At 39.4% G+C, this 13,349-nt stretch overlaps 1 protein-coding gene across 2 annotated transcripts in view; it reads left to right on the forward strand.

Annotated features, from left to right (window-relative positions):
• Positions 1 to 13,349, forward strand: part of LOC140351677 (homeobox protein Meis1) — a 70,361-nt gene that overhangs the window by 12,152 nt on the left and 44,860 nt on the right. For both annotated transcript variants that reach the window (XM_072437615.1, XM_072437616.1), the window contains exon 7: positions 360 to 471. In XM_072437615.1, coding sequence (XP_072293716.1) covers positions 360 to 471 — 112 coding nt within the window. The remainder of the gene's footprint in view (positions 1 to 359; positions 472 to 13,349) is intronic.

Consider the following 13,349-nt stretch of genomic DNA (forward strand, 5'->3'; position numbering starts at 1 on the left):
TCCTATGTTAACTCGTAACTGTTTTGTATTTTCATCTGCAAGCACTTTGAGCCAAATGGAGGCAGCCGTGGATCGCATGCCTCAGAAAGCTGGGAACCCAGACAACATGTTCACTAGCTTATTCGTCTTGGCCTTTTCTCAGCTATAATCCATTCTATAAAACTGTTGCTCACTCACACACTGTCAGCCAAAAGCGTGCAAATTATGAATATAGTTTGGATGCGTAAGAGAAAATAATGCACGGTTTATTGTTCCAAGATCCTAATGTAACGTGCATACATGTATTTACAAACAGACTCAATTCGCCGTACAAATGATGTCATGTGAACTTGCTAACCTGGCCTGTTGCTCTCTCGCAGACGTCTTGGAACAGAGACCATGACGACACAGCATCCACGCGCTCTGGAGGTACGCCAGGTCCCTCCAGCGGCGGACACACATCTCACAGTGGAGACAACAGTAGCGAACAAGGTAGGACAGCATTTTTACTGTCAACGGTGAAGGAAAAAGCGCGGCGATCGCTACATGTCCTTTTTCCAGAGTCCGCAGGAAGCAGCTCATCCGACTGTGATAAGGAATGTATTTTTGTGATGGTACGAGATGGATTTTTGCAGCAGATAGCCAGTATTTGTTGTGCTGTTGTGGAAGCTAACCGGCATTTGCTGATATCGATATCGTTACAAATCAACTTTACACTTTTATAGAAATAATAACAGATGTAATTATCTGGGATATAATTACGGTTGTGTAATTTAGCCTAATTGCTCTTCTATTTCCATTTTTACAAAAAGCAAATCTGACGCCAAACAGGAAATGAAACAAACCTTCGATATCGCCAATATCGATATGGGAACCAATATATCACCCATCCCTAATATATGAACACATTTAGGAGTGACACATCTTATATACACTTACTTATTGTGTGAAATGATAAGAAAGACTCTTTTAAACACTTTACTCATGCTAATTTACAAATAGGTCAGAGGTCCCACTAGGATCAAACGACCTACATTCTTGTGTCCTAGCTTGGTCATAATCAAAGGGTCACGACAAGTCAAGACGATGAGTAGAGCAGACAGTAGAATATTGCAGTAAACCCACAGTAAACCAATGCCATGTGCTGCCAGTCTTTAACCTCACTGTTCTTGCAGCAGTCGGCATAAATGTGTGTGCAAGGTTGAAGATGGGAGTTTGGTTGTTGGTGGTGCAAACTGTAGGCAAAAAAGCAACTTCATTTATTATTGAAGGGAATGTCAAGGCGAGCAGTTTGCAGGGGTGCCTCTGCCGGGAGCGCCTTCCACTTGAATGACTGATCGTTTATAACACTAGTCTGTCCATCTTTGTCTAAGAATTTTGCCTTTTGTCTTCCTTCAGACTGAGACAGAGAGGATCTAAAGCTGATCAAATATTTGGGGATTTAGACGGACTACAAGCACCATATTGTGCATGTACCTTTGATGGCTAATGGTCCAGGGGCAGCCAGGCGCTGTCTGATTGGTCGGCCTAATGAGTGTGCTCTGTGCTGAGTTTTGGCTCCTGCTCCTATGACCTTTGACCTATATTGACTGAACTGACACTTCATTTTTCACATATTTCCAAATATAGGTCCTCCCATACATTGGGACCACCTCTTTTACTCTCTTCTCTCTGCTCCCAGCTTTCTTCACCGTGTCAGATATATTTTAGGTGCTTTGTTTTGGGAGAGTTTGCATAGTATCTGTGCTGCTCTGTAATGAGCCATGTCCTGTTGTGTTACATTACGTTTTGGTATTCAACTCCATGCAATGCTGGCATCAGATTAAATTGCTTTTACTTTATTTATTATCTTTTCTCTGTCCAGAATAACTTTAAAAGTCAAAAGAAATTTAAATCCTAATTTATCACAATTTGGGCATAGGAATGTCACAATATACATTTTAGTTTTACTATTATTGTTGGGAAGAAAACAAAAATGTAACTATTATTCACGTTTATTGAGATCATTAATTTTCTTTTTTTTTTAAATTCCCATGGTTTGACACTTCCAATTTTACTATTATTATTAGTTACAACTCCTCAAGTCTGTGAGAAACTCTATGAAAACTAACTTTCTGAATGATAAAATTAAGTTGGTTTATTTTATTTATTTAATAATTTTACCAACTATTGAATTAAAAAGACAAACGTTATTATCCTTTAGTTCTTACTAATTTGTTATATTGTGATCTGAATAATCACAATCATGAATTAACCTAATAATCTTGACATTTCCATATTAAATTAAGTGGTATGATAAAAAATAGAATAATTGTTAGGAAAAGTTTAGATTCAGTGCACATAAAAATAAACCACAAACTTTATTATGATGCCACTCTCTGCGCACTAAACCGAATTATTGTGATTTGTGTCTGTATATAGTCTTATTGATGCGATAGTGACACACACATTGCACTGCAGGGTACTTTTTGGACTGTTCTCAGCTGTATCCAGCCTAAGAACTCTGCCAGTGCCACGTCATTTGGGCTCGGTTAGATTGTGTGTCAGTGTCTCTGTAATCCCAGTAAGCGGGTTATTTATGTTTGCCACTTTGCCTGCTCTTTTTTCCCGTCAGCTTCACTCTTCCCCTCGTTTCCTTTCCTCTTTCATCTTCCCTGCTTCCTACCTCTCCTCTCCTCCTTGTCCCTGGTCTCCACCTACTCTCCCCATCTCACTCTTTCATGATCCGCCGCTCCTCTGTCATACTTCCCACTCGCGCTAAAATGCTGCCTTTGTTTACCCTTAACTTCCTTTGTTTTGTCTCTCGTCCCTGTTGTATGCACACTCTGTATTTCATTAATTCTAACTTTTCCCACTATATATGATGGTATCTCCGTTTTTGTCAATTTTCCCTGTTACCTATTTGGCGTAACATCTATTTTGATGTATGCAAAGGACAAAAAAGACAGCCACAATTGTCTATCTGATGTACTATTTGTGCCAGTCGCATGTTAATTTGTATTCCCCGCACTCAGGCATGAACACATTGTCAATATCAACAACTTTACGTGTTTGTGTGTTTATTTATTTGAACAGATAAATACACTATACAATTTCAAGATGTTATGAGCAAAGAATTTACAAGTGCCCAAAGGAGTAAATACTATAGAATGCTAGCGACTTCTCACATGTGGTAACAATCCTCATATGGCATCTTCTTCATAATAGGTGCTTTCGCTTTGACCGCAGCGATATTTTCAAACTCTAAATTTCTTTGGCAGTCTTTCAAAATGAAGGGAGGATCACATTTGCCTCACACATGTCATTAAAATTGTTCCTGGGTGTCACTCTCGTCTTCCATTAGAGCAGACGCGAAAAAACATTTTATATTCTCCGTCTCTCCTCTTGTGGGACATTTCTGCAAACAAGCGTTGACCCTGTACTTAATTAGTCCCACTCTATTAGCCTAGTGCTTTGCTAGCTTTAGCTTCTAACCAACAAGCCTTTTTGTTGTATCCACAAAAGCCCTCTGGAGAAGCGAGCTTGTTGAGGCTTTGGATCATGCTTTTTCTATGAACAGAAATACTCGGAGGGCAGAGAAAAAGCTAACAGATCATATATGCGTGCGATGGTGGGGGTCCCCTTATGGACATGACCGGGCCCTCTGCTCTTTCTGCCAGTATAAAGTAGCGCTGTTTTGCTGTGTGAATTTGTAAGGACTCCCGGTGGCTACTCCAAGGGCTTGGCGTGCGAAGGCAACAGGATCGGGCTGCTGCAGTGTGGAGCGGAGCAGGGAAAGAGAGCAGAGAGTTTTGACTGGGGTTTTTTGAAGCTACAGGGCTTCCCTCTTCGCGCGTCAGAAACATCCAGGGAGTGAGGCGATGACTGGCGATATTAGATATGTATCACCAATTACCCAGACCATTTGTACAGTGAGCCTGGCCAAGGCAAACAGCTCCCTGTTAGGCTATATGTTACTGTCTGCATACATTTCTACTGTCTGGGAACTGGGCTGAGATTTGGAGGTGTCTGGCTTGTGTTTTTTTCTTGGAGGTTTTGTTATTGTAAAAAAGAGGCTTAGTCTAGCATTCCCAAAATGGTTTAAGCTTGCCATGTCTATATATAGCCTGATTTGGACTAAACACGCTAGTTGCAAGTTTCAAGCATTTACCAAAACCTTATTCAATTTCAAAATAATTTACATATTTAAAACATATTGTACAGTTTAAATGTACGATCTTTTTCCTTTTAGAAGTGTTATTGTCTTCAAATTCAATTAGTTTATGTGTCTCAGCTTAGATGTTATTCATTTGTTCCATCCAGTGCTCGCTGTACACTTGCTGTACTCAATTGCTTCTCATCGATTCGAATACAAATACTTATCTATGGTGTGACCTATGTGCCCTCAAATGAGGTCGAGGTACTGCAAAACTCTACTGGTCGCTGTCTCCTAATTGGTCAGTTTCCAGGCCTGGGGCGGGCAAACAAGGACACCAAGCAATCAGCTGCCGGTCCATTCATCCAATCACGAGGCTTCACGTGGCCTCTTCAAAGTCACCCATTAATTGGTCCCATTGTCCATCAGACCGGAAGAGATGACTGAGTTTGCCTTCATGTTTGTGAGGCTATGTTCTGTCTAGTGCGCTATAGTAGGGTGTAGTTGTAATTTATTGTTCTACTAAAACTACAATTTCAATGTTCTCTAATAGCTTTAGAAATTATGTTTACCACGTAATGACGCTACTATTATTTTGTGTTGAAAATCACTTTCTATTGTATAAAAGAGTTGGTTTTATCATCAATTTCGTATCATCGGTATCGTGCATCGAGCCTCTTCCTGTTGTGTTACTACAATTACAATAGTATGCTTATAATTTAAATTTCAATATATTGCCCAGCTCTACCTTATACATACATTTATACACTCCACTATGAAACCTAACACATATGGATTTATTTATTCCTGCTAACTGCAAACCAATCCGTAACATTTGGGTGGTTATTCCAGGTTGTCTAGACGTCGGCTAGACATTATCAAGGAGGATCCCAGGTCCAGTAATTGTCTTATGGGTGTCCAGCTCTGTCCTAATCAGTTTAAATGCAAGACTCTGTGGCTAGATAAAAGCTATGAGGCTGTCTTGATTAGTCTGCTGCCTGCCTGGGTTACTGGAGGTGTGTGTGAGTGTGAGCGCGCGACTACAGTAGCTGCTAGACACGTTTCCCTGCCTTTGATTCCTCCGAGCGTGGAAGACATGGATGGGTAGAAAGATTCAAAGAGACGAGCAGCGAAATGAGCAGCAGAACAAGGTGGCTGAGGTAGAAACGCAGTGTGAACGATGTTAAAGCATTTTTATACTGATCACAGGGGCGTATGAGTCCTACATCTATGAAAAAAAGCAGAACACTTACTCTCATATATTCCTGCGTTAAACTGAGTTGGTGCTGTATCCGTTCCAAACAGGAAACTGCTTGGTGCATCACATTTACATGCTGCACAATGAAAACAGAAGCCCAATCTTACTGTTACAAATGTCCTAAACATTTTTAACATTATCGATTGTTTCTATAAAGCTCAAATGTGATTATAATGACAAAAGTGGAACAAACAGAAAGCATAACATTTAAGTTTGAATAGAAAATTGTGATACCACTATGGAAATAAAACGATTATTATTATTATTATTATTATCATCATTATTATTCTAAGTTCTATTTCTTATTTGAAATCCTTATTATTTGAGTCTTTCTGGAAATGTCTCTTTTTGTCAGGATTGTGCTATCTCATTTGTTCAGTATAGATGTTCAAATGAGTATCTAAGCTGGACCTCTGACACTTAACCCTGATGTCATAGTAGCACTGTTTATCCATTTGTGCCTAGTTTTACTGCTGCTCAAACAATACTATCTGTCTGGGAAAAAGACCTGTCAGCTACTCCATCATCCAATCACGTCCCGCGTTTATGATGTCGTCCAACACTCTCACGCATGTGAAATGACTGAAAAAGATGTTCCAGGATAGTCTTTTATTGCCTCATAGGTGGTAACCAAACACAGCATGGCCCTGTCTAAAAAGAGGAAATTGTATCATGTTCTCAGACTCTAAGGGGTGAGTTTGCTTTTAGGATTAAGCCTGGTGTCACCCTATCACTTGGGTCAGCTGGTGAAAAGCGTTAGCCATGAAGGTAAACACAGGGACTTCCTCCTCTAGCGCTCTGGTCCATTCACACGTGAAACTGGCTCTTGTTTTTGACAATCATTTTTTTATAGGCTTCACTGGACATCAAATGTGTGGGAAGGCAGCAGCTACATGTGATGTGATAAGACATGTGGTTGATGTTATAAGCTCGATTTATGCCATCGTTATACTGTATTTTCCATTGTAAGTCTGTGTACGTTTTCTTTGGAATAGTAGGGAATTTGTTTCTTATTTTTGTAGTATGAATATGTATATGATACCATTTGAGATAATAGAACTACTACTAAGTGTTTAAAGGCCATATTTTTTAGAACACATATTACTTGAAAAAAGGTTATCCTGCTTCAGTGGTAAATAATAGTTCCGTTTATTGTGATATTTTTCGGTGGCAAGATATCGTACTACAGCCTTTACTTAAGTGAAGTGATCAAGTGAGTCCCCAAATTAGCATGGCTACAGTACCATATTGTGTTTGCATAATGTAAATATTCATTTATAACATGCATGCATTACACGAGCCAAGCCATGTTGTTTAAATGTATTCTGTTTTTTATAGACATTTTGTTTTGTAACGGCTTAATTTATAACTAAATTCTCTTTCATTTGAATAAAGGCAGTCAGAGTTGATTTGTTCCAGTAAGAGAGCACAAGGGAGATGTATCTTTAGCTGCTATGTTATAATTGTGGCACACTAATGATGTAGACACATTCTCACTGTCTGTTTACAGGAAGCGCTCTTCTTTAATTTGCGACTGGCGTGAATGCCAAATGCTTATATCTAATTACTGCTGTTTGCTAAAAGAAACTATTTACACACACTTTTTTGTCTCGTAAAGATTGACTATGTTTCATGGAGGAAGGAATGCTAAGTCAAACGTGGAAATGTGACATAATCTTTTGGTAATCAGTTTATTTTTGCAGACTGGAAATAGGCAATGATTTTCAACTTTAGTCAAAAACAAAAACTTGGCAGCTGAAGTCTTACAGGGTTTATTTTTGTGACATAATTTGATTCTTGTGTAATAACAGGCTTGAAAAGAGGATGGCACTTTTCTAAATTTGCTTGTCTCTTTTAGAATATACTTTCTTTGATCATGAGTGTAACTTTCACTTTAAGGCATGTATATATATATATATATATATATATACCATGTGTCTGGACCTTAGTATCTACACCAACCTCCTGTAACGCACTGCACTTCTGAACGACAAGAATATAGTAGTAATTTAACACCAATCAAATCAAATGCAGCGGTGTAAAAATCAATTCAATTAAAATTGGCAATTTCTACAAGTAAATGTGCAGTCATTAGTACTATATTAGGCAATTTGTACTACTGAGCAATTCTGTCATCAAATCTGACAATGAAGTGCTGCTTTTGTAAAAATATGTTAAGTACAAAAAGGTGCTTATTGAAGTGAAAAAGACATAGGAAGTCACAGTTCTAAACTTTAGACAAAAGCCATGGTAACAATGAAGGCCTGAGTGAGAATAGTGCATTGAGCAGTGCATATAGACATAGGCATTAGCACTTTGTTTAGCAGAATGCCATTGTTTAGCACTGAGCACTCACACACACACGCACGCACACACACGCACGCACGCACGCACACACACACACACACACACACACACACACACACACACACACACACACACACACACACACACACGCACGCACGCACGCACGCACGCACACACACACACACAAACACACAGGGAAAACACCAACATTTATCTAAGCTTTTGATTAAGAGATTAGCCCCATCTTCCTTTACTCTTAAGCTAGCCAAGGGGATTCGTGTTTAGGAAATCCTGGCTTTCCTGACACATAATTTTGTATCATAAAGCAGAATATGATACGAAAACCTTTTTGCCAGTGGGAATTGGTAGCAGAATAATATACACATTTTTTTATTGCAGGATCTTGGTGAACTTAGAGTTTTGTTTAATGTTTTTGATATGTTTTTTATTAGGCCAATCACAATGGTTGGGCTTGAGCTTAAAGCTACAAACAGCAAAGCGCTAATTTTAGTCTCCAAAGAGGATAAGGATAAATAGCTACTGCCAGTTTGCCATATGGTCTCTTGCCGATTATATTGTGTTGGGAATATTTCACCCCCACCCCAACGACACACAAACACACATCTGTTGTTCCAGCGTGAACTGAGCTGCAGATCTTCAAAACGGGCTGTTATCATCAGTTCAGAAACCCACTGCGCCAAATGCACTAATCAAAATTGACTGTCATATTTGTATAAAAAAAAAGTCATGCTACAACATTGTCCAAAATTACATAGTAGGTTATAATTACTGTTTTGTGGCAGAAATCCTATACACTGCAGGACTACTTCTCTTACTGCATACTTTTACTTTCATCCTATTTTTGTATATCCAATCATCTGCACCATGGCCATTATGCAGAAAAGTAATAGTAGTTTTTAGTAGACAGCAATAGTTCATGTTTTGTAAGAATAGAAAGAAATGTCAAGTTGAAAGTGTAATTTCCAGACAGGAAATTGTTGTTGCGGCGATGGCGGCCTCATCCAGTGGTCCTTTTTATCCACTATAGCTTCCAGCTGCAAGGTAACATTTGGCCTCTGCTGTAATCTCCTGCTTTCTATTCCCAGTTGTAAGTGAGCCCCATAGAGGAATATAAAAAGTGCGTCCCCCTCTCTCTCTCTCTCTCCCTCACATGCATATGTTCACATGTAAATGCACTCTCGATTATTTTCCCTCTCTCTTCCTCACGCTCTCTATAATAATTCAATTTATGGACACAGTTCCAGACCTCCCTGGCTAAGACCATTATGCATGGAGCCCCCCTTCTTGTGAACAAAAGAAGTGCAGAATTTACCAGCCTGTGCTCCCAACAACACCCACACAAAGCCAATTTCATGCCAAGAAAACACCAGCACCGACCGCCATTTTTGGTCGAACCCTGCATCTTTTAAGTACATATCTCAAAACAAAATATGGGTCAACATGGCTTGGTACTTCTTGGAATTTGCATAATTTGATAAGCAACGAGGGTGTCCTCAAATTGCACTGGACTCACATGTTTACTTTGGTCATCTTTACTTACGGTGCCAAAAAGTGATGTTTCATTAGTGACAGCTGTATTCTTAGCGTGTTGCGTCCCTTGTTCTAACTTCTTAAAGAATGTTTCACTCATTACATGAAACTTTTTACATGCAATAGTATAACACAGTAGAATAACGTGTTAAAAGCGAAAAAGTGAAAAACACTCCTGAGTCGTTGGATGAGGACCTGATAAGTTTTGTAGTTGTATTTAGGGAAGTTATAACAGATTAAAAGTTTCAAACGCAATGTTTCAAATGCGAAAAACAAAAAGTAACCAATGACGGTTCTTTGTGGATTCTCCCTCTTTGTCTGTGGTCAGAGCTTGACCCGTGGCTGACCTAGGCCAAGCATGCTTCTGTCCATTCACTCCCCTCTCGACATGGATACCTGCTTTAGGGATCCAAACAGGGAGATAAAGACCTCTGTAAAGTGTTTGAAAGAAGGCTGATAACAAATGGCTGGAGGTAAACAGGAGCGTGGCAGTGGTGGGCGTTGACCGTGGGTGTTGTGATGAAACCACGGCAGGCCACTTGTGCTGCACACACAAACTCACATTAGGATGAAACCCGATAGTCCCTGTTCGCTCTGAGCCTGTGAAACTCAAAGAGATGTGCAGGAGACCAGAGGGCTGAGATCCTCTGTGATAACCTTTAGTAAAGACGCTAATGGTGGTGTCAAACTCACACACTTATGCCTTTTGTTGCCCCTGTCCCAACATTTTGAGGCATGTTGTTGAAATCAAATTTCAATTCAAGAACATTTTAGGGAAGACCACTTTTGATCAGGGACCAAAAGTTTGGTCTGTGTTTTTTAAAATTGGTAATCTGACTGAGGTCCAAGGTCTAAAATGTTTCAAAACTAAAGCTAACATTTTAAAATACTAATATAGCACTGGAATCAATACACAAATGGCCACATCACACACTCACAGATATATCAGTGTCAGTCCACATTATTAGCGTTTCTGTTCCATAAAGAGTCTCTAGGTACAGAGGTCATACTTTTACAGGAAGTCACCCTGTAGAGAGGTCCAGGAAGTACCTCAGCAGGACCGCGTGCCCCGTGTGTCCATGGGGGACATATCACCCTTGTCCACATGGGGCCCACGCAGCACAGGAAGTAGGCCCGCTGTAAAACCCACTCATTTCCTCTTCCTTTCCAAGTCCTGTGCCCTAACGCCTTATCTGGGGAGGCTGATAGGACTACAAATGCCCCAAACACCACATCCTGTGCCTATCAAGGACGCAATGACAAGAAACAGGAAGTCAAAACGAAGGCACAATCAACAATGGGCCACACTTATTAGTTATACCGCACAGTCATGTTTGTATTTGTCACTAATAATTAGGACATTTCTAATAGAAATAGGCCATACATCCAGTTGTCTTCTTTTTTGTAGATGTAATTCCCAGAAAGTCTAGATGTGGGCAATGTTTCAACATTTAGATAATATAGTGAATGTTGTTTTAAAGGTAGGCACAATTTAAATTTCAATATCTAGTACACCGCTAACAGTAAAAACAATGCGACAAAAAGATAAAAATGAATAAGAGTATAAGAAATTACTTCACTTTTGTGATTAATTTGACAGACATTTGTCTGATGATTAAAGTTTGACATGTTTGAACACATTTTTGTTGAGATATTAATTATTGTCAATATCGCCCACCACTACAACACAAACTCCCTTTTTTAGCATTATTGTTGTTTGAATTTGCAAACTTCTCTCCATGGAATAATAAAATAAACCCTTTTAAATCAAAATTATATTCGCTACCCAAAACTGTAGGCTGTGCTCAGCTAACAACATAGCCTTTTTTCTTTCTTTTTTTTTTTTACGTGGGGGCCAGTATTCTAGTCAGGGATGTTAAAACCTTATGTTATCCCAAAAACCCCGAGTGTAAGCTAATGCGCTATTATTAGCCCGTTCCACCGCAGGGTTAGCATGCCTGTATTATCTAACTACAGGCTGCAGTTTGGCTGGCACTGATATTACCATGAGTGGGAAAATCCTTCTGTATTAAACATGTTTATCTGCACCCATGTCAGTCAAACTCTGTACACTGTAAAATAATACGTTTTGGCACCTATGCTCTAAATACTGTATGGGAGTGGAGTTGGATAGAGTTTGGATAGTGAAATTATACATGTTAAGCTAATTTTAGGTCATTAAAGGGGTTGGTTTACAACTCAACAGGGGTATTTATAATTATACGAGAATATTGCGTTTCACTCTGTTCACCTCCTAAATCTTAATCTGAAATTACTTTGATGAGAGCTCAGAGCTCGCGCATGTTTTATATTTAGACTTATATCACAGTTCATTAGGCTTTGTTAAGAATCTGTACACAAAAAACACATCTCAATCAAAACTGTTTGTAGCATTCATGCACTGAAACTATCTTCTTGTTCTGCTCTCAAAGCTATTATTTATATATTTCAAATTGTAATGGTGCCCTTTCTATTCCTGAAAGTGTCTATTGTTGTCCCATGTTTAGACTGAAGGACTTCTGATCGCCCTTCATCGCTTCAGCTGACTTTTGGAGAGACCTCGGTGCCATTGTGCTGCTAAGTGCTCTCAGCTTTTGTTATGGTCCTTGTCCTCGCTGCCTCCCCTTCCCCCTATCCATACTACCACATTTTCCTCCTCTCTCTCTTCCTCCCCGCGCTGTACACTTGAGCTCGGCCATTCAAAGGTGTCAAAAGCCACTGAGGCAACCAAACAATCATGAGTGTGAGCGTTTTAAGTGGGAATCAAGCATAAGGCTACATTTAAGTGGAGTGTCTATCTATGCATACGTTTGCTCTATGTCAAAAGATTATGCTAAATGTTTAGGCCATGCAAAAATCCAACAACAAAAAACTAGGTAGCTCCCATATATGAAGATTATTTGGTGATCTATAATTGTGATTATTCAGCTAACAATACAATCGTAAGAGCAAAACATAATCATCTTAAGAATCGTAGGCAGCAACAATGAGTCATTTCTGTAAAACTTCACGTAAAGTACTTTTTTATCCGGCTGTTTATGTGACAATATCATTGCCTTTTTATTCAGAAAGTTTGATTTGTTGAAGCTGACTTATGACTAATTGTTAAACTGTCTCACAATAATTGTAACATTCTCCAGTAGAACTGTAACCTCTCCCATAGTTTCAGCTTTGCTTAGTTACTGATAAGGATGCACTAGATTTGTTGTCTTAAGGCTATAGCTTTTAACATGCAGCTGTCCAATGATAAATTACATCAATCACATGTGGACAATTAAGATACATTGGAAGAATTGTTGCCCTTACTAGAGAAGGCTTTTTACCTGTCTGTGTTCTTTGGTGGCTCTCTTTGTAAAGCATGAATCAGAACGGGATCACTGGGATTCACTGGTTTGGTTGTATTTCTCTTGGTTACTGTTTGACTCTAAAGGCCAAACATTTAATATTTCTAAGCCAACCAAATATTTTTGTTTGTAGCGAACCAAAGAATCATGTAATAGATAGATTCAAATCATATATTAAACATATTTTCCAGCTGTCTCAAAACGCAGTCAATTCAGAATCTGTGCCTTCCTTAAATAATCCCATTTGAACCCACTCTGGCCTTCTATCATCTGCTTCAAAAAAAAAAAAAGAAGGGAAAATGGCAACACAAAGGCAGCAGAGGAAAAATCAATAGTTACACAGTAAAAGTGCTCAACATGAAAGGATGAATCGTCTGCGCTACACTTTCATTCACTTTCATTCTAGGTTATACCGTCTCTTCCACCTTTTGTTTTACTCTTGACTGGTCTGGAAGTGGAAATGAAAGCCCGTGTGCATGTGTTGTGTGTTGGTGCGTGGTTTTATGTCGCGTTGGTGCCCTGAGCTCCGGGCAGTTTCCAGCGTGTCAACCAGCCTGTGGTGATGACCCTGCACCGGAGAAAATGGCACATGGAGAGCACTCACATTTACACTGACATTTTTGCCATCACCTATGGCTATGTCAACAGGCCTGACCCCGTCTCTCTTCGCAGCTATGGCTTCTGCTGTACCACACAGAAAGAGAGCTATATTTGCTTTACCAGCCCTAAGTAGCCTGTGTATAAAAACAACTCATTTTCACAATTTGTTTTTTGT

The sequence above is a fragment of the Eucyclogobius newberryi genome, unplaced genomic scaffold, assembly GCF_026437365.1.
Source record: "Eucyclogobius newberryi isolate DKJ021-1_F unplaced genomic scaffold, fEucNew1.0.hap1 SCAF_8, whole genome shotgun sequence".
Classification (NCBI taxonomy): domain Eukaryota; kingdom Metazoa; phylum Chordata; class Actinopteri; order Gobiiformes; family Gobiidae; genus Eucyclogobius; species Eucyclogobius newberryi.